At 43.9% G+C, this 26,008-nt stretch overlaps 1 protein-coding gene and 1 long non-coding RNA gene across 2 annotated transcripts in view; one reads left to right on the forward strand and one right to left on the reverse strand.

Moving 5' to 3' along the window:
• nkain2 (sodium/potassium transporting ATPase interacting 2) overlaps positions 1–26,008 on the forward strand; it is a 52,043-nt gene that overhangs the window by 5,558 nt on the left and 20,477 nt on the right. The window contains exons 2-3 of the mRNA XM_052053224.1: positions 19,750–19,887; positions 20,312–20,392. Coding sequence (XP_051909184.1) covers positions 19,750–19,887; positions 20,312–20,392 — 219 coding nt within the window. The remainder of the gene's footprint in view (positions 1–19,749; positions 19,888–20,311; positions 20,393–26,008) is intronic.
• On the reverse strand, positions 1,820–25,226 carry LOC127592465 (uncharacterized). The gene is made up of 5 exons (XR_007960136.1): positions 23,899–25,226; positions 15,844–16,009; positions 15,372–15,510; positions 2,785–4,031; positions 1,820–2,644 (listed from the first exon to the last, which is right to left on the reverse strand). It is a non-coding gene; the product is annotated as an uncharacterized LOC127592465 (long non-coding RNA).

Consider the following 26,008-nt stretch of genomic DNA (forward strand, 5'->3'; position numbering starts at 1 on the left):
GAAAGACAGTGAGCACCCAGCGGTGAGGGAGTTCACAAAATATGTGCTTTCCGCCAGGTGGCTTTTGTTTCTGGCTTCGATCGGCTGATTAAAAGGGGAGGGCTGGAGAATGGAACTTCAAGACTTGTCCGAAATGCACGCGCATGAAACGGCACAAGAGTGTTTGTGCATCGGAAACATCTCCAGCACCAAGGGACCAAATGAATTATTTACCACTCGCAAGGCACCACCATGAAAATGCATAGGGCAAATCATCGCGTGTGCCCGCTGAGTGCAAGATATTACAGGAAGGAGCATCAGTCTACAGAAACACATCTAACATTGCTGATGACGACTTCTTTTCCAGTGGCGGCGAGTACAAGGGGGTCTTTGGTTTATGACGGTCACGACATGGACGTTTTTAAGGTTCGGAACAGCTGGTCATGAATTTACTGTTACTTGCAGTTTTTTATTTGATCGTTTCAAAGTTGTTGTTTTTTCACTCAAGTATTTGGCGTGATTATGACTTCACTTTTGCATTAGTGTAGATTAGTGGCAAACTACACCATTGGGACATGCGTGCCAAATCCTTTTGACAAGAATGCAAGCGAGGATCCCCCCCGTGTTTTATTTTGGCGCACGCCCGGCGATTGGAAAGGCTTCCTTCATTTGTGTTTGTGCGAGCGTTTGTTGATTGGCGTGGAGAGAATCCTTACCTCAGCGTACTGCTTGGCATAGGCGGTTTCTATTTTTGCCTCACTTTAGTCTCGGTTGTCATCAATAATGCAGTTTATTGAGAAGTGGAGCTAATTGTTCCCTTCTTAGCTTTCCTCGCAGTTATTGTAGACACACCTGCCTTAACAAGTTAGCCAAAGCAATGCTTGAAAAACCAAATCCAAGTGGAAAAAAAAGTACCAGTTGAATGCAAGGATTTGATACATTTGTTGTTCAAGGATAAGGTAAACCTTCTTGGTGGATGAACTATACAACAGGTGTCAAACTCAAGGCCCGGGGGCCAGATCCGGTCCACCAGATCATTTTATGTGGCCCGCAAAAGCAAATCATGTGTGCCAACTTCCTAAAAATCTATATCGAAATGTCAAATTGTCTTGTGCAAAAAATAACGTTGGGATTTTGCAATCATTTTGTTGCCCTGTTTACACTCACTTAAACAATAAATGAACAAACTATTATAATTGACTTGACTGATTTCCAAACTAGTGATCTATTCATTTGTTGGATACAAGTAATAATTTTGTGGTTTCAGTGTCATAACGGCCCTCAGAGGGAAGACGTAACTCCAAATTGACCCACGACTAAAATTAATTTGACACCGAGTTCATCTAACCCTTTCAGGCACAGCGGTTACTACAGTGGGCTTATCATGTTTTCTGGCTACAGGGTGCATGAAATGGTTCAGCAAAATTTGAGTTGAAAGTCAACAACATGCTGCTCTTTGCTAACAAACAATCTTTAGACCGTTGCGTTCGTTGTGATAAAAAAGGCTTTTCAAATTTTTATGTCCAAATAGCGTTTCGACAAGAGCCACTCACAATCTCAGCTCTCGATTTTGTGTCCCGCTGTCTTTTTTTTGCCAAGTCCAATTTGTCACTCTGTCTTCCCCTCAGCTAGCGAGAGATTTTATAAATGTCCACTCTGTCTCTCGGTGTCTGTCTGACACCTTCATGCCCTTGGCCGCTTTGGGCATTGTGTTGTGGGTTGTTTGTCCATACATCCCGTTTTTCGGGCACGCATTTTTCCAGGATGGCCTATAGCGACGTTTTTCAATTTGGGTTGGCTTGGACTTGGTTGAGCTTCTGTTGTTAAAGGTAAAGGTCCCGTTGAAATCCCTTTTGTGTGTTCCCGATTTTGCCTCCAATTGGACTCAACAGGGGAACCATTAAGGTCCCCCGAAACTCTTGTTGCAAGAAAATGAAATTGTCCTTTGCCATGTCACATTTCACTTTGGGGTCTAACAGATTATATTGAAATCGTCCATCTCTAATTTTATATCCCAGATTTTGTCGCTATATTGTGGTGATCATTTTTCTATAGCTACCCAAGTGGATAAAAAAATAATATACTTACATCTCACGTGCATCTTTTGTATTTGTATTATGCACAACACAATGAATATATGGTCGCAGATGTTCGTCTACCGCGGGAATGTTTCTGGAACATAACTCGAGCGTTAAAAAGTATCAAGTAGCTATTTTGCATGCACCAGGGTAATGTTGTGTAAAGATCCATTTTATCATCGAGTCTTTAAATTCGGCCACCTTTTGGAAAACACCCTCAAATTGTCAATAACCACAAAAGGGTGACTTCATGGAGACCATTAGCTGACTTTTAATGGCCCCCGCAACCTTTTAGCCGCCAACGATTGTCGGAAAGGACACACAACAAGCCAATCAAACCCGCTCTGGGAAGCACAGGCTGAATTGGAAACACTTTCTAGTGCATTCATCATGTCTGCCCAGACTCAGGTCTCCCAAAACAATTCTCCTCAACTTCAGTATGTTCTGTTATTGGGCAGTCAATGTTCTTCTCTCCTTCTTAGTTCTGATCTTTGGGAGACGTTCCAAATTCACAAGTGATGGATTATTGTTCATGTTGAACGTAAGGATGAACTACTTTGATTGTTTGTTGTTTTGGTGTACTGGACCTGTGTACCATTCGCTACTGGTATTTGGCATTTTGGAGGTGTGTGTGCGGGGGGTGGGATCAGGGTGTGGGGATACAGTGATTTATAAACCATGTTAAAACTGTGTTTTACAATGGGAACTAATGGACAGGAAAAATCACTGTCTTGTTCATAAAAGGGTTATCATATACAGTATACGGTACACTAGAGAACGTCACATGCTCACCTCCAGTCTATCTGAAACCCAAACAGATCGTGATTCTTTCGTTACAACTTCCAGGCAATACATTAAGATTTGGAAGTAGGCCAAAGGGGGGAAATGGAAAACGTGTTGCAAAGTGTATCTTATCCTGGAATGCGTCCAAGGCCCGAGCGGAAAACCTTTCAGAGCTGACTGATGTTTCCCTATGACGGGGTGTGGAGGTGATGGGATGGTGTCTGCCATAGCATGTACCGTCACGTATCGATCTCAGACTACTTACAAAGGCTAACATGGAGCGTGCAGTCGGCGAGATACTTCGGCCCTTACAATTGCCTCCAGATATGTTCAGTTTTGGCTCTACCCCGGAGTTTGAAGAATTAAAACAGATGACGTGTTAGTACCTTGCTCAAGAGTTTGGGAAGCAAAGCGACTCCTCTCCAGCAACCAATCACAGTAGATCTTAAACCTTGGAACTCTGCATTCGGTACAAAGCCAAGACGTATCAGCTACGCATAAGGAAAGAAAGAAGACAAAAGGTAAAATACATTTTGGTGTACCCCAAGGGTTCTTTCTTTGCCCTGTGTGTTTTTTTGACAACAGGCTTTTCCTTGATCAGTGAATTTAATAAAAACAGATGTTTGGTTGGGCATGGAAAAGCTGAATTATTTATATTCTTGGATGCATTCAACTATTTAAGATATTTTTGTTGTAAAAAATTGAAACCCTTATTCTGTAAACCTAAAAATAAGGTCTTTCCACTGTACCTAACCGTCTTTATCGGTAACTTTTGAGGACTGCTGCGGCTGCGAAGAATTAGACGGCTTGTCTCTTCAGAGCACGCCGGTGGCCAATTTTAATCTCGCGGCATGACATTCCCAAGTCCCGACCCTGTCTTTCAAAATGGATGCCGCGTGGTGGGGAGCGGTGGGTGGGGAAAGTAAAGCCAACGTGTAGCAAAGGTCCCGTCCTGAATTTGAGTGATAAGACAAACTCACCCAAAGATAGGAAAGTCGGACAGACATGCAATTGCAAAAAAAAAAACCAACCCCAAAAAGACTTACATATCACTATCAACTGGTTCTCCGGCATTATTTACCCCTCCAGGTGAAATCCATCTTTTTGTTTTCAGAACTAATGCTGGTTGTTTTATTGCCGTCAGGGTTGCCGTGCCGGTAACGACATCAGAAGCTGACTTGCCGTCCCACACTGGATAGAAAAATGGGTGTTGGACCAGTATTGAGTGTCATGGATTTTGGGATGTCACAAATGGTGGAACGGTACATTTGCCTGACTGCAAGCGGCGTGCATTAAGTGTGAATGGTCATCAGTCCCCGCGACCAGTCCAGAAGTAGAAAATGGTTGGATAGATAGATTTTGGGGCCGGTCATTTTTTAAAAAATATTTTTTATTTAACAGTTTAAATAAAAATCCTGTCCTGCTAAGCTTTAATTCTGCATTTTCACACAAATGGGTGCCAGGGACGTATCGATTTTCCAATCCCCTTTCAATTTTTTCCCCCCTCCCTACTTCTTTTGTATCATCGTTGCCACTTATTTTCTCATGACCCAACTTCAACCTTTAATCTGTCCCGAAGCTCTCTCTTTTATTTTGTATTCTTTATTATTATTTTTTTTCCAGTGGCTGCTCGAGGCTCTCTCAGGCCCGTTCGAGTTGCTCAGGGAGCTGTGAAAATGATGTCTGTGTTCCCCGCCCCTCATCCACCTTCATCCTGTAGGGAATGCTTTGGTGCGCGAGTGTGTTATAACGTACAGTTACTGTGGAGGTAGCGGAGCGTGTTAAGCGTTGCGGTTGAGATCCCTTCATCTTGGGATTCGGAGTGGTGGGATAGGACGGAAATGGCTGGTTTGACGTCTATACGATCACTGATTAATTCAGTCGGTATACCGGCAGGAAACAATTGGTACTTATGCGGTGACAAAAATGTTGGTGCTTAACTGCAGTGACGTAAGCCAAATTTGTACGTACTTACAAAATTAATTGGTTCTGGAAGAAATTTCTTAACTAGAAACATTTGTAAGTAGAGACGCGTTTTCCAAGGAAATGCCCTAATCCGTTCCAAGCCCACCCAAAATTCAGTCATAAATGTTTTTTAAAGCATATAAATGGATCAAAATATGTAACAGATACATGTTACAATGAGATTATTGCACAATAAATGAGAGTCGTGCATAGAAGTGAGTGACTGCGGCTACCCGCGTCATGTGACCACGTATTCTTACAGGTAGCTTATTTTGCAGCGTTTGTCATCTCGAAACATTCTTGGTGAAACTTTTTTTTTAAAGACGTATTTCCACTCGAATATTTACCATCATCTCCTTGCAGACTGCAGTCCCCCCTCAGATGCTGATTTACACAGTGACCAAAGAGCTGGAAGAAGAAGGAAAGGGAGACCTCAGTATGAGGAATTACTCTGTTCAGTTCTCAAACAACTTTAAGAATTTAGCATTTCATTAACTCAAAATCATCCAACTAAGTAAAGGATTTGCACAGCGGGATGATAAGAAAGTGGTTGCTGCGGGCAACAGGAATGGCGGGTCACGTCGCCATTGTCGTGCTTTTTTTTTAAATGGATACCTTTTATGGTTCACATCTTGTTCGTTTTTTGGTTGGCTGGAGTTCGTCACTTGACAATCTGTTGGATTTCAGAGCGTCCGCTGCACTAATTCTTACTACCCTACATTTACATTTTTTTAAAAACGATTTTTTTGGACTACTGGTGACCCCGGCCGAATCTTTTAACGTGACACGGATGCTTCGGCTCAATTTCACTTGACGTTGTGGCCAAAACGACACGACTCATGCAATCTATTCAAAAGTCGCTCATCTCGCATCCACTGCGGTAGATGAGACCGCATCTCAGCCAAATTAAAATGAATAAATCAAATCACATTTAGGCAATATAAACGACAGCTATTAAACTTCAGTAACTTTGTGCGGTCACTGCCTGTAATGGAACTCAGGCAAAAAAACCACAAAATCCCCCCCCCTACGGAATAAATCATAAAATGCCACGGCCAGATAGTTTCCTACGTCTTTGGCTTTTATTGCCCAGAAGAGAATTGTCCAAAAGAATAATATGTTGCTCTTTTACTGTATCATAAACAGGAAGTCTTCTTGGGAAAACAATGTCTTTTTTTTTTTAAATATACGCTACAAGTTTTATGAAGGACAAAAATCCAATTTCTCCTTCGTCCCAGCGTGGACATCATCCTCTTACTTTAATATCTGGTTCTCTGCTGTCATTCCCTTCGACTGAAAATCTTTTTTCCGGGATAACGGCCTTCAAGTCGATCGGCAGAAGAAATGCGGCCTCGAGCACCGACTTCAAATGCTAAATCATACGGCAAAGCATGATTTGCCGAAAAAGTCGACCTTCTCTTAAGTTTGATCGAAAATGTCGCAAGGTATCTGTTTAGCAAAACATCAAATTATACATTTTTGGTGTAACCCCTCCCACGCACACATTATTTTCACTTAAAATTTGGATCTGTAAAACTACCCAAAGTTTCCACTTTGCCGATCCTTGAAGGGCCCCACTGCCGACGAATATATAGGTGGAGTCCCTCAAAGCCCACGACGAGATGAGAAGATATTCGTCTTGCGTTGGGGCGCGGGGGAAAAAAAATCCTCACACACCCACATCACACTTTCATCTTTACCTGCAATCATTACCCCCCCCCGCACCCCCTGCCCCCGAGCCTCCGTCTCCCTTCCAGTACGAATTGATTTAGTGTCATTGCTTCACACACCTGCCCTCTGGTTAGGCTGCACTCTTATCTGGCTTTCACATACCCAAAAAAAAAAAAAAATGGTTTCAATTTTTTTTTTCGGTCTTCAAACAAACATACAGACTCTGTAATCACGTGCGCCGATCTCTTGTATGTGTGAATATAGCAGCTACCGTGAGATATGGATAAAGTCACAGCTTTCAGCTTGTGCATCTTTGTACAATAATATGTACTCTATTTTTCGCATCAGGAAAAAAACACAAAAATCTAATTATTCTTAATTTTTTGGTTGGCTTTATAAAAAAAAACACCAGTTTTATGACGAGTAAGCCGAGATAACAGGCTTTTTGTGAAAAGAAACATTCCAAGCAGAGCGGTGAGACTTTGATGCTGAAAGTTTTTGCTTTTGTGGCACCTCAAAATATAGAGCAGCAAAAACAAGTCGGACCTTTGACAAAATTTGTCGACAACTATCAACAGTGACTCATTCCAAGGCTTGAGAAGAACATCGGTGGCTATTTTACATGGTGATCGGCTTTCCTTCCATGAACTGTATCTCCATCATTTCTTCTGATTGCAACACATATTTTCTCTGCGGAGCACGACACATATTGTTTATACTCCACATATACATGCTGTGTTCGGGGCTTAAGGTACCTAAACATGTCCAACTTCCAACCTGTTGGCATTTCTCCCCGTTAATCAACATGACAAGCTGATAATCACCACCTAATCTTGATCTTCTACTCAAAAGCTGTGCTGATGTCAAATTCAAAGTGATGCTATTCTGCCATCTACAGTGATTGTTGGTCATTACAGTGGTTTACAATTCTGAATGTATAAGATAATCTTCCATGCCTACCCGCTGAAAAACGTTATTTGAGCAACACAACAGTCGGTGGCAATGAACGGTCGGATTCCAGTCGACAAATAGAAACGCCCACGTTCGTCTGTTGAGTTGCCTTCTTTTTACACTTTTAAGATGGTTCAAAATTGAAACGCATGAGGTGTGTGGATTTCACACTGCGCCCTTGACATTCTGCTCTCAAGTGATGACTGTTTATGCCTTCTCCTTTAACTTTTAATCATGTTTGACCATCGCAAAGGTTTCGGAAAAAAAAAAATCACAGGTTCCACTTGGATCATAATCACTAACAAGACTGCAGCTTTTGCATTATTCTCCCTTTAAAATTGCACAGAACCCCAATACAAGTGGCAGCACATTTTTTAAAAAACACAATGCAAACTTGCTACCTGAGCAAGCACGTTTCCCTTCCCTTGAATAATGACCATCGGCGAGTATGTCTTCGGAAAGCTTGTCAATATCATTTGCCGATTTGCAGCGCGTAAGGGATTGATTGAAATATAAGGAGATGATGCTTAATGCCCGCACTGTCAGTCGTCCAATCAGCCAAAAAGGATTTTATGATTAAGGGCCGCCGGTTACTTTCCGAAGTGGCGCACCTCTGCTCTGCACTTCCAGCACTTCCAATGATTACATCCCTGCTTTGTGTGTGTGTGTGTGTGTGTGTATGTGGCAATAGGAGTTGTGGTAACGTGTGAGTATGCATGTGCGGGGTTGATTACGGTGTCGATCGCCCGCGTCCACCCGTGGTGTGATCAGCGAAAAAGGTTATAGTGTGGTCTGTGTGTGTGTGTGTGTTGCTGTGGAAACCTGAGTGCTCGTGTCGATACCGCAGTGTCGGAGGAGCACTGAGGCATTTGAAGAAAGGCGGTAGGATGAAGGAATGAAGGTAGGAAGGAAGAATCATAGGAAAGAGGAAGTTGAGTCAGAGTGGCGATGATGCAATGGTTGATGCTAGGTCATTTCAAGTAAAAAAAAAAAAACAATAAATCTACATATGGAAATAGATCCATCCATCCATTTTCCGATCCGCTTTATCGAGGGTGGGGGGGGGGGTGCAGGAGCCTATCGCAGCCGTCTTCGCGCAGTAGGCGGGGGGCACCCTCAACCGGTTGCCAGCCAATCGCAGGGCACAGAGACGAAGAACTATCTGCAATCACACTCACATCTAGGGACAATTTAGAGTGTTCAATCAGTCCGCCATGCATGTCATTGGAATGTGGGAGGAAACCGGAGTACCCGGAGAAAACCCACGCGGGCCCGGGGAGAACATGCAAACTCCACACAGGGAGGCCAGAACCGGGATCAAACCAACGACCTCTGCACTGTGGGGTCGACGCACTCAACACTGGACCACCCATCTCTCTCTCTCAAAAATAGAAATATGACGTACGATGATGACACACCACCGCACGGCCCCAACGATTTGGCACCCACATTTCACCTGAATGGAAAAGCAGTTTTCATCCTTCATAGGATTTGCAGCGGAAATCAAGAGCTCATAACGTCCATTAAGAAGATGAGACCCGCGAGCACAATGAAGCTCATTTTTACAAGGCGACAAAGTCGGTCGGCTGCCACACCACCGGCCAGTGATTTTTAAGTTTTTTTTTTTTTTTTAAGGCTTCCATTAAGCTAGGAACATTCCAGACACAATGACCTGCACTGATGCTTTTGTCGCACCTTTGACTAAGAAAAGCAGCAGTGCACTCTTATTTTTTTTTTTCTATTTTGTGACATTTGTTCCATCCCTGACTTCCAATTGAGCAGCACCGCAAAGACGATCAATGGAGTTGTCAGCCAAGCTATCTGCAATAGTCGCTGTACTGTCTTTTTTTTTTTAAACAAGGAAAACAGTGTTAATTGTTAGCTCACCTATGGCCTCTCGCCTGTATTGTAAGGCAAAGTTCTGTGGTGGTTTTAAATACACAAAGTGTAATTCTCTTTTTTGGGGGTTTAGTTTGGTGGTAAACTCAGCGGGAGAAGCCTCCTCACTTTTTATGCCATTTAACTTTTTTTTTTTGCAATGAAATGCAGTATTTTGTCATTTTGAAAGTAACTACATTAGAATACAATCAATCAGGTTGTGTTGATTTTTTTTCTATAATTGTATTACATTTTATTTTTTAGTCTGGAATATAATATTCCATCTTTTGTTGAATTGTTAAAATAAAAAATTAAAAAAATCTTTAAAAATATAGATTTTTTTAGATCATTGGACAGTAATTCACATTTTCTACCCTTCCAACCCACTTCTTGTGCCGAGACTTTGAAGCACAATATTGGAATTCAATTAGTTGATCAGCCATCATCTCGACAACAATTTTTTAATGGCCTAAAAACTATTCATTAAAAAAAAAAAAAAAAAAAACGCGACTATTTGATTTTATTGAAATGAACTACCCTAAGACCACAAGCACTTGCTCTGCATTTTATTTGGCTGCCATGATAATGCCCAGGAGCAAATACTCCACTTACGACTCTGTGTGCGTGTGTGCCCGCGCGTGTGTGTGAGAGCGTGTGTGGTGATGCATTAGTGCACTCTTAATGTTTCTTAGTCTGCTGAGCTTCCATCTGTGGGCTCTGTCTGGTATCATTTACACTCTAAATAACACGCAGCCACTTTCGAATAGCACGAAACAACGTGCGCTGCCCTCATGTTGCTGATGCACACCGAGATCCACACAGCTGTCATGTGCACTATGCGGACCAAAGTAAGCCCGCATAGTTTTTCCTCATATTTGCCATCTATCACCAAGTAGTTAACCCTCCTCTTCACAACGTGACACAGTCATAAAAAACATCCACTGCATAGATCATCCATAAAGATATCCAAGAGTCAATGAAGGGAGAAAAAAAGCCATCTGCGAGGCTGATAATTCATTTACCGGCTTGCTTGTTGGCGTAGTTGCGTATTCAATATGCATGCGGGTTTTTTTGGGAGGGGGGGGGGGCACAGGGGTTCCGGTCGCTGCCGCATAGTGGCACATAAACCGATTAGGAGAGAGAAAGAGAGTGAGAGGGAGGAATGGACGAGAGTTGAGGTGGCCGAGCTAATGGAAGCAAGCAGGAGAGAGAAATGAGATATAAATAGAAAGTGGAAAAGACAAAATGAAATGATGGATAAGGGGAAGAAGAAAAGGAAAGGAGAAAAGACAGCGAGATGATCAAAAAAAGGGAGGGTTGGGAAAACAAGCAAAAGCAGAAATGAGAGCCCTTTTGACATCGTATGGAAATCACTGCCGGCTACTGACTCGGCTGGAAAACGCAGACTTGATTGTAGAAGCTGCGGGGGCATCATAAGCTGCGGAACCAAAAATCAGATACTCTTCTACAATTTTTAACGATATGAATTGGGATGTGAAGAAGGTCCCTGGTTGAATCTCGGCCAAACTTGCTCAAGCTGCCGGATACAAAAAGCCAATCTCTTTTTTTTCCCCCGTCAATGGACGCTACAGCTTCTTGTTTGCTTTCAAACTTAACTTTGTAGCAGACGTGCGCACTTTTTCAGCATGACGTCTCTGATCCAGGACACTTTTCACTCGCTCCTCTTTCGCCTCGAACTGCTTCAAACAACAAAGCGTATGCAGGAAAAGTGGTTCAGATTGCATGACTGTCTGTGTCTTATGTGTGATTGTTATTTTATGTTAACTGTTCGGTGAAGTGCTTTGTTACAGCTGAAGCGGTTGTGAAAGCTCGATATAAATAAATATGGATTATATATCAGTCAAGTCGAAACACAGAACTAGGATATTTTTAAAAATAAATAAATAAACAAAATCAGAATCAGAATCATCTTTATTGGCCAAGTAAGTAGAACACACAAGGAATTTGTCTCCGGTATAACACGCTGCACTAGTATCATCGTAAACAACAAAATCATTGAACCATTTTAGAGTAACCAGTAGTTTTGTAGTACCATTTTGTGGTGCAAGAAGAGTGACTATGTCAGTGACTGTTTAAGGAGTTAATGGCTAGAGGGAAGAAGCTGTTTAAGTGTCTACTGGATTTGGTGCGCATGGATCTGTAGCGTCTGCCTGAGGGGAGTGGCTGAAAAAGGTGGTGGGCAGGGTGCGGGGGATGCAGGAGGATTTTCCGTGCCCTTGTCTTGATTCTTGCAGTGTGCAAGTCCTCAAGAGTGGGTAGGGCGGTCCGTTGAAGTCGGATTTTGTCCTTTTTTGTGGCGGCCCCAAACCAAACCGTGATGGATTGGTTTGCAAATGGAGCAATTGCTGTTTTGGGGCGGCAAAACTCAGATTTTAGGCTGTGTTCAAACTTTGGTGGATTTTGAAATTCTCGAGCCGAGTGATTGTCTGAGTCATCGTCAATGTGCAGGAATATTCTCGTTACTGTAAAAGCGGGTGTCACACCGGCATCCTGAGGGAACAAGTTCATTTGTCAGAGATTTTTGGTGTTCAGATATCATACCAAAAATCCCATTGAATATTCGGATAAAATGAATATAAATATATATGGTCATACTGCGCTTTTCGACCATAATCCGTTCCAGAAGGTTGTTTCGAAAACCGACCGAAAATCTTTGTCTGCTCACAATGGAATGCTACACGAGGAAGGAAGGCGAGAGGAGTCAAGTGAAGCATTCAAGTGCGCTCAGTTTGTTCGAGAACCGAAATTCGGTCGTCATCCGAGGCATAAAAAACTCGAAATTTTTGAGCGAAAAACGATTTGGTTGAGAACAGAAATGTTTGAAAACCGAGGTTTGACTGGACTGTATGTGACTAGCTCTGGCTAAATGGCATTCACGGATCAAAAAAAAAATGCAAGTCCAGTCCAGCGTGTACCCAGCCTCAACGGAATGAAACAAAAAACACCGCTTGAAGATCAACTAACCCTCCCCTCCCCCTCCCTCAAAAAAAATGGAGGTCTGGAATGTATCGCAAAGCCATTATTTTTGCCGGTTCCAGCATCCAGCAGACTTTAAAAACCAACAAGCAAAATAAGAAGAGAAGAGTGTTGGACAGTCAGAGTTGCGGGAGATCTTTTGAAATACCAAGCTGATTATCCAGGCAGTTCTGACATTTAAATGTCACGTTTAGATAAAGAAATAGTTCTGGGGGGAATATTAATCACTCTGGTTAATTCGCAGGAAGATATGAAATTGATCCGTGGTGAGAGAAAGACAAGTGTTGATGGGGGGAGGGGGGGGTTGGGTGGATCACATTCAGAGCGTCAAGCAGTGCAGTGGTTTAAGGTTTGCCATCGTTCGTCGTTTACCGCAAAACCGCCAGACTTGATTATATTTTTAATTTGACAACCTAAGGACGTGATCTATTATCACTCCGTAACATCCAAAGGACTTCTCGTCAAGTCCAAACTGGTTATGAGCGTGTCGCGCTCCCCAAGTGTGACGAGAATCGACGCTCACGGCGGCCCGTAAATGCTCTCCAAACCGGCGTCGCTTTCTCAAACAATCTCGATCCCTCTTTGTTCTTCCATCTCGACGCGCGCGGATACTCGCGGCGGGTTTCGATTCCATCTTCTCCGAAAGCCCTCGCGGACACATATGTCACGGAATCCAAACCGTCAAATTGCCGTCCTGGCGGGGCCAAAGCGCAAAGCCGATGAAAACAAATTCAGATGATTTGCGCTGGGATATTCTTGACATCGAATGTCCGATGGCAGTTGTTGACTTAACGCTCTCCGCTTTGAAGCCTTTTCGCGCAGAATTTTAAGCCGCCCGCCCACATTTGCTCTGAATGAATTTCACCAAAATACGGTGCTGTGAATTATTTGATGCATAGTCCCAAATTAAATCACCGCATGTTGAAAAATGAATAAATAAATAGCAATAAACGCTGATAAATACGACAGTGGACAGCTGATCATGTGATCAGGTTCAAAGGGTGCATTGAAAGGGTTAAACATCTTCCGATTGTGGCGCTCTCGCGTTCTCCTCTTCATTCCGTCATTGCTCCCGGCGAGGATATTTGCCACTCTCGATATCTGCCGCAAATGCATCGCGTCTTACAAACGCGATCAAGGACGCCGTGCGACTGAAATACAAACCGCGCGGCTCGTTTATTCGGAGATTTTCATCCGGTGGAACGCGTGGCTGCACATGTGGATCCATCGACCCGCCTCCCCCCACCGCGTTCCCTGCGTCATGAAACATTCTGTTTGGAAAATACTTTTGATCATCCCCGTAGGAACATGTCACGCCGCCGCAGCTACCCAGAGCTTCTCTGATCAGGCCGAGTTCCTCGCTACAGGCCGCGAATTAAAGACGACGCCTTTAAAGCTACAACTCGCAACTCTTCCCCCTGTTGGATTCACAATTTGTGGATATTTTTAACCAGTCGCTCGAGACCTACCTTTTACTCTACATTCGGGTTCCGGCAATCTTATCTGAATAAGGGCCAAATATGTTAACTCATTCACTCCCAAAGACGTTTTTAAACGTCTTTTCAGACTTGGTCCAGAATTGGATTGGAGTTGAATACTGGGAGCATGGAAAGGAGATTTTGAGAGTTTGAGCTGAGAAACACGTCTGTTTTTTTGGTTTTGTTTTTTTTAAATACCCCGCAGTGATTTGTCATCCTCATTTCCGGCATGTTAACCACCTGATAAAATAGAGCTTAGGATTGTCATTTGAGGCAGTCCGATTGAAGTTGAAGATCGAACACGATCCACTCTCGTCGACTATCGATTTGCTGAGACTTGGAAGCAATGATGTCATCGCAATTATCACTAAGGTCCCACTGCTGACATCATAAAACTTTAACTACGGGGGCAAGGACACATTTTGGAGTCACATGTTAATATTCAGAGCGATTGTAAAAGACTCCTTGGGATTGGCTCGTTCCGCGCCAAAATTTGCGGATGATGATTTCCGCGTGAAAATTCATACGTTTTACCGAAATTCCCAATGGCCATCAGGCTAGCACGGGAAAAGCGTTCATGCCGCTTTTATAAAAGTGGTGCACAGGAGCAGGAACCGTCAGGTGCATGTTAAGTCATTACCCGGCACTTCCTTCTCCAAAAGCGTTGGCTTCTCAGGCGTACGTCTCAGCCCATGTAAATGTAAATGGGACATTCAGTCGAAGTCACGTGCAGTCCATCCATAGCTGGAGTGACTGAGCGTATTACAGCTATTACAGATATGATTCGATAGCTGTGGTGACAGCGAAGCCCGAATGGGGGAATTAGCTCGTTAATCGAGATGTTCACCTACAATCACTGCCGACTTTTCCTATCCAGCCGCGTCTTCTGTCTCACTTTTTTTTTAAATCCCCACCTTTCATACTTCCACCCCCCCCCCCTTCCTCTCTTTCCGCTCCCTTTCTTGCAACCTTAACTCGCCTCAAATGGTTCCTAATAGCTACCAATGGAGATGAATCGATTGTTGCGCCAACCCCGATCGATCGGAAATTGCCTTTGCCATACAGCAGCGGGAGACGGCAAGCAGGCGCGCGAGCCTTAATTAAGTTCACAGTAAACGTCGGCGGCCCGCGTTTTATGAAGCAGGGCAAAAGTTGACGACGCTCTAATGACGGTTTCGGGACGATAGTCACCAGGGTAAAAAAAAAATAAGACCGTGAGTGGACATTCTTCCGTTTTTGTTTCCCTTCCGCATCTCGCCATCGTCGCAATTTTCATCTCGCCGGCTCTGTGTCAAGCATTAACGGGACGAGCGGCGGAATTGGATCGGCATTTCTTTTTAAAGGTCACAGAACGCGGTGGGAAACTGGGGTGAAAGCAGGATGAGCTGGAATAAAAGGAGTTGTTGGGAGGGGGGGGGCTTAATGGATATCTCTCACAATACGCAAATCATTTCAATTTTTCTTGTCTTTATACTACACCGTGTTTATGGGCTGTGAAATATTTTTTGAATCCAGTCAAGTGTTTCATCGATAATCCCGTCGATTGCTCGAGTAAAATTGATTTTGCGGTATGAAACGGAAGAGCACTTACAGGAAAGTTGCGGGTATTATTCTTGTCCGCTTGGCGTCAACCATCCTTGTTTTCTGCTGTAGCATCTGCGACGTTTGAGTGTGTGCGGCTTGAAAAGGCGGCACCGGGCTGGGTGACGGCGAAGAATGAAAGCGACAGCCTGTGAATGAAAGTGTGTTTGTTTTCTTGTTATTTGTTCAAAAGAATTGAAACTGCGCCAACAGCCGCGTCGACAACTTATGTCCCTATGTGGTCAGTTTCATATTTTTTCCACAAAAAAAAAAAAACTTTTGGTCTGTCTCGATGTCTGTAGGCAAATTAATTTGGTTTTTCAGAGATACATACTGTACATGATTTTTTTTTAATTAAAATTTTTTTAAAAACATTAAATTTAAAACTAGTTCATACAAACGAAACATGTTGTGATTTAAATTTTGCGCCCATATCCCACCACATGCAAAAATGGATTGAAAGCGCTTTCAGCGTGTCTTACATTTGGCCCGCACATCCCTGTCCATGTGGCCCAACATTTTCATATCGCACGCGACCCCCGCAAATTAGCTGGCAGCTGAGGAGGCGTCTCTGCAAGAAGGAAGGTGGCGGCAGCTGATGAGGTCACGGCTTGAGAACAAAAGGAATCCGGCGAAAGATGGCTGCTTCTGAAATACGGAAGAGTGGGAGAAGAGAGCAAATGAGAACAAGGAAGGACAGACGCAAAAATGTCCACGCTCTCTCGTCTTGCCGCGCTTTTTGTGTTTGAGATGAAAGACACCTTGGTGTCCCCTAATAGTTGCGCGACGCGTTGCAGCTGCCTCGCCGTCTGGAGCAATAATAATTATTCTTTGAGGTCGCTTTGTTTCTTGCCGTCACTGAAATAGACTCGGAAAGCCACAGAAGGATCTCCTCGTTGCCTCCCCCTAACTGCCCCTTTTCATCACCTTCATCTTTTACACCGTCAATCTCTCATCCAAGCATTTGTAGCGCGGGTGCATTTGCTGTAAAAACACATTTTCGCACCAGCGGGAGGGCATTAAAAAAAAATTATGATCAAGAGGATGACATTTTTCTCTCGACAGCTGAGTATTCGGAAGCTTTTGCATTTTAACTCATTCGGTACCAGCCAATTCTGGACCGAGTCTGAAAAGACGTTTAAAAACGTCTTTGGGAGTGAATGAGTTAAACACACATCGTCTCTTGTTCGTTAGAACACAGGACAAATGGCACCTTTTGGTCTGCGCTTTAACTTCACTCTCGTAATCAAGCGTTGGCCCTCAAGTGAGCATTTTGAAGAGATGTCGATTTGGGGTTTACGTTCAAGACGGCATATGATGAATAGTCGTAGAGGTACGATCGGATTTCAAAAGTAGCTGTGTGATAATCAAGGTTAGTCGCGCCCACTGAAGTTTATTCTTCAGAGCGTCACCCCCCCCCCCCCCCCCCCGCCCCAGGGTGCCTTTCGTCACTTGATTACATAAAACATGGTGAGCAACTCGATAGTCCCTTGATCTCAAGCCACTACACTTGACTTCATAAAAAGGTTGAGATGGCGCTCCGCGGCAGCGCTCATCGTAAATGGCTGACGGCGTGCATTTGTTTCTCATGCTTGATCAGCTCGTGACATGAACATCCTTCTCGAATATTATTTGGTGAACAAGTGAATCGTCTCCGTGCTCCGACTGTAATTAATAAAACATGAACGTTGAAGATGTGCATGATGAAAACCTCGTTGCTTTCCTCTCGTCGCCTCCTCTTTCCTGGTCAACTGTACGAGGGAATCTTCGCTTCATGCTAAAAACAAGGCCAATGAATGAATTGGTCTTCCTGACTTCCTCAACTGTGCAGTACGCTAGAGTGGTTACTTGCCTGAAAAGGGAAATGGAGACCATTGAAGCAGCCACTATTGAGATTTTTTTTAAAGAGATTGTATGAAAAAAAAAGGATTCTTTCAGTTTTTGTGGGATGTTTAGGGAACCCTGGAAATATCAATTGCCGATGTTTGCCTTATGTTAAGTTCTGCCACATTGTCATCTCACCAATTTGGGGGAGTCACGCTTTGGAGAAGACAAGCGGCCGAATAGCAGGAGCTCTTAATCCCCGAGGGGTTTCTGTGCCGACATGAGGCAGATTTGGCAGACATATGCAGATCGACAACTGATGAGTTAGACTCACATCAGGATCTTTTTACTTCACGAGCTATGCATGCATGGATGCACTTCAACTGCTTGAGATTTTTAGTCAAGACTTGATACATGAAGTACATACACTGCCATACTGTTATGTTTTTTCCGCACTATAAGGCACACCTCAAAGCATTCAATTTCAAAAGTGCGCCTTATAATCCGGTGCGCCTAATATATGGATCAATATTCTGATTTCTTGGATGTCGTATTTTAAATGTTCTGTGAAGCGCTTTGTTACAACCGCGGCGGTTGTGAAAGCTCTATATAAATAAAGCTGTATTGTATTGTATTCCCTTTAGTGTAGTGGATGCATAACGCAACCGCAGCCACTAATGTAGCTTCTATTCTACGCGATTTATAATGCGGTGCGCCCTAAATATGAAAGCAGTTTTTAAATATGCCATTCATCGAAGGTGCGCCTTATCCTCCGAAGCGCCTTCGAGTGCGGAAAATACGGTCCTCAAATTTTGACTTCATGCAAAGCTCGTTGACGACATTCTAAAAAGCCTGATATCACATAATGATCTGTGTTTTACAGCTGAGCCCAGTGTTTGCCAATAGTAAATGAGCCAAGAACCAGATGGTCGCCTTTTCCATATTTACTCGCGATAATAAACACGAGCAATAAAACTTTCCCCTCCGACAAATTAGCGCCCCAAAAAATAGAAATAAATCCACTTTGTCGACTGCATGTGCGACTGATTGATTACATCTGTATTGTGTATTGGGTGCGCTCCTGCCTCCCAGCTGGACCCTTTATTATCAGAGCTGAAGGAGGGGTGGGGTGGGGGTGGGGGGTTGCCCCAGGGGCTTCCATAATGGGCTGGGTGGCCCCTGACTTCTTGTATGCGCATGTGTTGGTGAGAGAAAATGAACAATTGCGCCACTAAATAATTGTCAATGGGAGGACTTACTTTTTGCATAATGACATGGAGCTGATACACAAAGAAACACAAAGCCAGCTGAGCCCCCTCCCCCCCCCCCACCCCCCGTGTATGTGTGTGTGTGCGCATCTGCAATAACAGCAAGCGCTGTCGTGCGCAAGCAACACAGACCAGCCCTGACGTGTGCACTCAGTGCACGTGTGGGCGTGCGTGAAATGTTATGTTGTACATTAAAGTCATTTGTGCGCCTCGCTGCTTTTGTGCCTCTCAAATGCAATAAACTGTTTTGTTGCCCCCCCCCCCCTTTCCCAAAGAAGCGACTGCTTAGTATGTGTGCTTGTGCAATGTGGCTGTGAATGGCTGTAGTGTTGCCATATGTTCTCACATTCGGATGTGGTAAACTCAGCCATGCATAAATGTGTGTATGTGTGTGCGTGTGTGTGTGTGTGTGTGTGTGTGTGCGCACGCTTCATTTTCCAAAATATGCTAGCAATGGAGTGGAAAGTGTTGACGCTTTTCCATCTTTCCTGTCACGTCACCTCGTCTTTGTCCTCGTCTGATCATGCTTGTTTGTATATATTTAGCGGCGTCGCATCACACACTGCACTGAGTTTGTGAACAAGCACAGCGGGGGGGGGGGGTTGTGGCTAAGAGTGGGTTGGGGCTCCGAGCGCAAACGCAGTAGCACCGTAAGATTACCGATTACACTTCAAATTCGTAATAATGATAAAAGAGGTAACAGTAAACATAGTCCTCCTAACCTCGCCGCCACCGATTGCCCCAAGTCCATTATTGTCCTGGCCACTGGGGGCAGTAAAATCCAGTCATACAGACACGATAAGAGGCATGACTACTCTTCGTAACTTTGTAAGCCATAGTTCACAGAGGAAAAAGAATGTATGCAAGTAAGTCTTGTGATGATACATCCCATCAACAGTGTTTTCCGAAACATGTTAGCATGAAGCTAACGGGGCCATTCGTCAGGCAAAGTGGTTTGGTAGTTTTAAGTACACCACATAGAAACGTCTTTGCTTTTTCTTTAGTCTGACAGTAAATGTCATTAAACAGCTTGAAGCCTACTTTCTGAAACAAATGTTCTCTCTCTCTGCCAAACATCTGCTTGCTTTGAAGTGAGTTGGAGTTCACTGCCACCAGCGAACCGCAAAATTCTACTTGTCAATTAGTGCATGGGTCCGTGCAAACTACTGAACGAGATAACAGTTCGTACAAGACCCTTGAGTTCAGCTGCTTCTGTCTGCCTCAGGCTAACATGTGTTGAGTGAGAAAGAGGGGCAACGATTCAACTCGGCTTTACGTGCTCTTGTCATCTGCCAGGTCAGCGTCTTAGAGCGTCAGATCATTGACTTCCTGGGCTACCAGTGGGCTCCCATCCTGACGAACTTTCTCCACATCATCGTGGTCATCCTGGGCTTGTTTGGCACCATCCAGTTCAGACCGCGCTACATCACTGGGGTAGGTTTTATACGACACTGGAACAAGCCTCGAAGTGCATTTCTCCCACACAGGAAGGGGTATTAGCATATGTACAGTATGTAGCGTAGCATAATTATTGTGTTTTTCCATTTTCCCCTAACGCCGTGAGTAGTTAAAATGTAGTACAACATTAAAACGTACTGCGCTAAAAGGATGTTAGCCATGCTAGCTAGCTGCTTCACTAGCGACTATCGTATTCATTTCAACAATAGGAGACGCTAACTCGTAGCGGGTCGCAAATGTTTGTTTTAAATGCGCGCCATTGTAACACATTAGTGTTTCTGTTTCTGAACTTGCGCATTGGCTGAACGCGAAAGGCTATCTTCAGCGTTTTAATGGAAACCTGTAAAGGTTCTTCGAATGCGGCCGTAATGACAGTCTTAATCCGTTTTCCTCTCCCCAGTACGCAGCCTGGCTGGTCGTCTGGATGACCTGGAATGTTTTCATCATCTGTTTTTACCTGGAGGTCGGCGAGCTGTCCAAGGTAAAGTTTCCCGTCCTTTCTCGATTTTTGTTTTGCTGCTTCGCTTTTATGCAACAAATGTGCACTTGGCATACTTGATGAGGCGCTACCGTCCATTTTTCTTTTAATCATCGTCCAGATTGACGACGTTTTGAACCACTATCTCATGCCAGCCCTGCCTCTGCGTCCTTGTTTATGTGCCAGATGCCTAATGAGCAACATTTTCATAATTTTTGCAAATGTGATTCTTTAATAGGAGTTATTTTGAGAACGCCGACAATATAATACAATAGAGAAGATGCCGATATGAATCCGCTTACTTCCGACCTTTTTTTAAAATTGTTTTTTAGTTCGCAATATTTACAATTCCCTGTCAGTAAAATGAGTTGATTGGAATTAGAGATGATCTACTCGGGCAATTAATTAGGGCCAATCAGTTCTTTCGTAAACAGAAGAAATCAGTGCTGATTGTACTTGATTGCGGGTCTGCGGTAGTGGGGAATGAATGGAAGGGGGCAGGGTGGGGGGGGGGCGTTTTTCAGTGTGAATAACTTTTATTGAGCCATGGGGGGAAATGTTTTTGCAATCAGGCATCTTATGCCCCGCTTATCAACGGGTTGATATTTGGGTTGTATTAGTTACAGGAAGCGGGGGGGGAAAAAAGTGTAATTCACGCTTAATTTTCCTCAGTCAGTTTATTTTTCCCTCTGGTATTTTATCTCTTCCACAACACACAGGCCTTGATGTTGACATTCAAACTGTGCCAGAAAGTTATTCTTAACAATTTAATAACATCTCCCGGTAGGTTGTGCAAGGGGAGGAAAAAAAACCAGCTTCATTGATTTTGTTTTTAATTTTATTTCTCCAAGACTCACAGCTTCTGAGGGCCTATTTGAACAGCCCCAACAAGCTTCATGGATTTTTTTTTTTTTTGCCGTCATAAAAGAAACCTAAATTGTTTGGATTGAGCTTTGAAAAAGCTGCTAATCCACCCTAGCATGTTGTCATATTGGCCTCGGTTGGAATCAACGGCATACCCTCAAATGCTCCCCACGTGACCTTTTACCGAGTTGGAGTTGAGTAAACAAATGTCACCGCTTAGTAAACAAAACCAGCACTGTCAAAGTCTATGAAGCTGACTTTTGTGATTATTCCAGTATGGGAAAAACAGGCCTGCCGTGTGATCGACACATCTGTTTTCAAATGAGCCCCTTTGCTAATTAGTAGCGCCTTCATCGATTAAACGCTGTCCAATCAGAGCGAGGCGCAGTGAAAGCACACGCAGCATAGCTTATTTTATGACCAGAGCAGGATGTGTGTGTGGACACGAGTAATGCTCAAGGGCATATTAACCTTGACCGAGATATTATAGAGGGTGTTACACCCCCAGATCAAACCAGCTTCACCAGCTGTTTGATGAATCTATCAGCACCGGTCCCCCTGGCTTGTTTACTGACTCATTACGCCAAAAGCTCACCGTCAAACAAATAAAGCGGCAATCAAAAAAAAAAGTGTTAGTCTCTCATTAAAAAAAAGGGCCCACTTGAAGGAATTGCATCACAATGAATCTGAGAAGAAAACGGGCCTCCTGTTTAAAGGCTCATTAGCGTTTGCACTCGCAGGCTATTAGCGGTAACGAGTGTTGGCTTAACATGGGCGCTCCCCTCGCTTTAATGTTGCCTTATCGGCTCTTCTCAGGGCTAAACCCGGCGGTGCGCCGCGTGTCAGCGAGCTTAACCTCCCGCCATCGCCGGGTCGCCATGGAAGCGGTAAAAAAAAAAAAAAAAGTAAGCACCCACCCGAAATTAAAGATGCAAGGTTAAAGACAAAAGTGTGGCTTCAAGGGATGCGTTAAGCTAATTTAAGCGCCGAAAAATTAACAGCGAGCCGTCACATGAGTCGGATAAGAGATAAAAGCTATGCATAGATGAGATGTATCGAACATTGGAGATATGAATAATACATTCGATATAATCTGCCTTTTTATTTATTGAGATGAAGAAGGGAGGAGGGGGTCGATTTTGGGGCAAGGCCTTGAATTGAACAAATGCATTTTGGAATGACAACTCATTTGACTGATCTTTCAAGACCCACAGAATATTGCATGACTGACGTCGATTCCCCAATTGCCAAGGTTGGCGAGCTACCAACCAGGTCACGGTCTGGTGGTTGGGAAGCTCTGGTTCATACAACACTTAGACTCTTTGAGTGTGATCTGCCTAAATGTGTCCAATTTCTCTCCCTCAATGTGCTAAACTAAGACTCACCACCATAATCTTTCTTTTCAACAGAAAATCGGTGCCGTTCTGAAATCCAAAGCAATGGGGGTCAAATTTTCACTCCAAAAATAAAGGCCGCAATCGCATTAAAACGACCGCTTCAAAACAAATTGGCTGACTTTGTTTTGTCTTTTCCGGCAGATGTTCCAAATACTTTTTTGTGGTTTTGCTCATGAGAGACATGCCTACCAAATTTCATGTTGATCAGTGAAACTGGCTTGGTGGGCTGAATTTTAGACAGTGTAAAGGTCCAAATGACAACATCATGGCCATTTCAAACCAAAATGGCTGACCTCCTGTGTCATTTTTGTGGGTCTACTCATGATAGATGTGCCTCCCGAATACAAGATCATCCTCAATAATGTGCAGGAAAGTCTTTTACGACATGCGTTAAGACTATACACTTTTCTAACTACTGTCAGATTCTTTTCATATGCTTCTAGTTCTTGCGCGGTCGTCACTTAACGTCGTAAGTGTGTAAACAGGAGCGTCTGAGCTGCGATCGTTCCAGTTGCGACCGGTAATTGACGGTCTATACGAGAGGGGTGTTTAATCAAAGTTTGAAATGACACACCAAGCAACGTCCCATTTAATCGCCCTTCCTTATCGCGCCTACAAAGTCAAAACTTGAAAACGTTATTCTCGAAGTTGTCGCTATTCGAGGCCAATTGCAATTCAAACGATGACGCTCTGCGCACTGGCCAGTTTATTACATGACTCGAATCCGGCTCTTACTTTGAGGTGGCCCAATGAAAGTCGGCTCCATTTTTCTCCATTAAAAGATCTGACATGCTTCTGTGTTTGAAAGCGCCTCCCAATCAGAGACGTAAAATTGCACTATAACGTCCTTGTTCATTTTTATTTGCCCCGAGTCCTCGTGTCCGGGTGATACATCCCTACATTGCCCGCAGCTCTCTACGTTTATTAGTGTTGCCATCAGACTCTCGGCTATACGAATAAATACTCCGGGCCGGGCACAGCACGACACATTCAGCTCTTCACATTTACATAATGCCACATACTGACGGATGTGAGATATCGCAGTCAAATCCATTGAATTTCCTTGCGTGATGACAAATATTTGTTTGATGCATAAAATTACCGCCAGCGGTGGTGAGAAGTCATCCCGGGCTGTTTGATGCCAAGTCGGTAAGTTGCAAAGTCAGCTGTGATTCACTTACACCCCCCCTCACCCCCCACACACATACAAATTGGTCGGCACGAGTCATTGAGAGAGTCTCGACTCACCATTCAGGCACTTGAAACCCTCCAAAGTCTATTGGAAGAGTAGAAACGGTCGCGGCTCGCAAGGAGTAACAGTCATTGTTAAGACCCAACGCGATCTTTGCTCACCTTGCATACCACCATCCACACCCAACCTTTTCAAATCCAAAGTCTGCAGTACTTCTAGTATTTTGAACTTGGTAGTCAAGGTAGCACTGCACATTAGAAATATTACGAAAGACTCAGGTGGCTGGAATACAGTAGATTTATTCCAGGTTGTCACGGGGCTTTCCCGTCGCACAATAGCAAGGCACTCTTACGCAGCCTTGCCAGTGTGAAGTCCCTGGCCAAAAATTGGCTGTCAAGTCGGGCTTTGGAAGACAAAAAAAATAAAATAAAATCCCCCCCACCTCCTCGCTCTTCCATCTTTCTCTCTGTGACATGCATTTGCTCATGGCTGACAACAAGGCACTCTCTAAAGCATCCATACACCAGTCCAAAGCCCCAGTCCACATGGTGGCTATCAAGTTGTTGTTTTTTTTTAAAAAGAAAATAAAATAACCCCCACCGCACTCCTGTTGTTCTTCCAGCTTTCCTTGGGTGTCTGACGTGTGTGGACTCACGGTTTACAACGAGGCGCTCTAAAGCAGCCACACTATCTTCAAGAAATACGTATTCTCAGGGTGTAAGCATCGCGAGCTAGCTACAGTAACTGCCGCTTTTAGCCAAGCTTAAATAAATAAATAAATTATATCAAGAAAACTGAAAATGTGCTAAACTGATCTCCTCAACTGAGTACGACATAGTTCTCAGTCTACACGTTTCCAGTAATTATCTTCAAGCCAGTAGAATGAAATCACTTTGCAGGGTCTTTAAGGCAGAGGCCATTTTGTGTTGCTATTGATCCATTTTCTAATCTGCTTAAGATCACATGGGTTCTATTGACCTGCCACGTATGTTTTTGGAATGTGAGAGGAAACCGGAGTACCCGGAGAAAACCCACGCAGGCATTGGGGAGAACACGCAAACCCTGAACTTCTGTACTGTGAGACCGGTGTGCTAATCAGTCGACCACCGTGCCGCCATTTTGTGGAGTTTCCCATGAAAAAGTATCAAGATAAGTTTACTGTGTTGACAGAAAGTTACATTTTATCAGGTTGAAAATGCTTCGTTTTAAGAGAGGAACTTGTGGGGGGAGTAGCATATTCGCGTTATCATGCATGCACACAAACACACACGGAGGAAACCGTCAGCAGTCCGTGGGGTGGTATAATAGATGCAGCCACCCCCTCGGTGACGGAGGCACACACATTGAAAACATATCGCACTCAGCTGTCAATCATTTGCTTAGGAGGGGGGGGGGGGGGTAGGCAGGCTAGGCGTGGCGTTGCATCCCTGCGTGATCTCCTTAGCATACTGCATGCGTTAAAATGTGCACCCGGCTGTAGGTGTTGCATGTACAATGTGTTGTTTGTCATGAGTCAGAAGAAAGCAAGGCGCGCACACACACCATGTGGAAGAGGGAGTGAAGACGGTGGGATGAGGCGTGAAGACAAAGATGAAGGATGAAAGGCAAGAGATGGTGGGCTGGGGGGGAAAAAAACGCTGTCTGCAATAATGCAGCATCGAGATTCACTCGTGTAATCTGCAGATCAGCCCCCATAACCGCACCGCTTACATTATGCAAGCGCCCGAGATCATTTTGGCAAAAGGAGCACCAATAAACACAGACTTAAAGTGTCACTCCCATTCCTTTCCTCCATCGCGTTTTTTTTTTTAATAGTTTGATCCGAGCAATTTGGCCGATGACTCACAGTTGCTGTATGATTTTTACGCACTGCTGTGAATTAGCGTTTGGCTTGTTAAAAACGCAGGCGGCTGATTAAACAGATTGACTGTAACAATGGCGTAAGATTAGAATCGCTCTTCCGACCCATAAGAAAAACAAAAACAGATGACTCCTCTGTAAAACGTCTGTCTGTTGCGGTAACGGAGATCGAAGGGGCGTTCATAAACTATTAGATCCCTTTATTTTTGTTAGATTTGACCTCAAAAGTCAAATACCAATAAGACATCGTTGTCCTATAATTGCTCCCATGCTCCCCATGCTCGTGTGGCTTTTCTCCGGGTACTC

This window comes from Hippocampus zosterae, chromosome 19 (genome assembly GCF_025434085.1).
Source record: "Hippocampus zosterae strain Florida chromosome 19, ASM2543408v3, whole genome shotgun sequence".
Classification (NCBI taxonomy): Eukaryota; Metazoa; Chordata; class Actinopteri; order Syngnathiformes; family Syngnathidae; genus Hippocampus; species Hippocampus zosterae.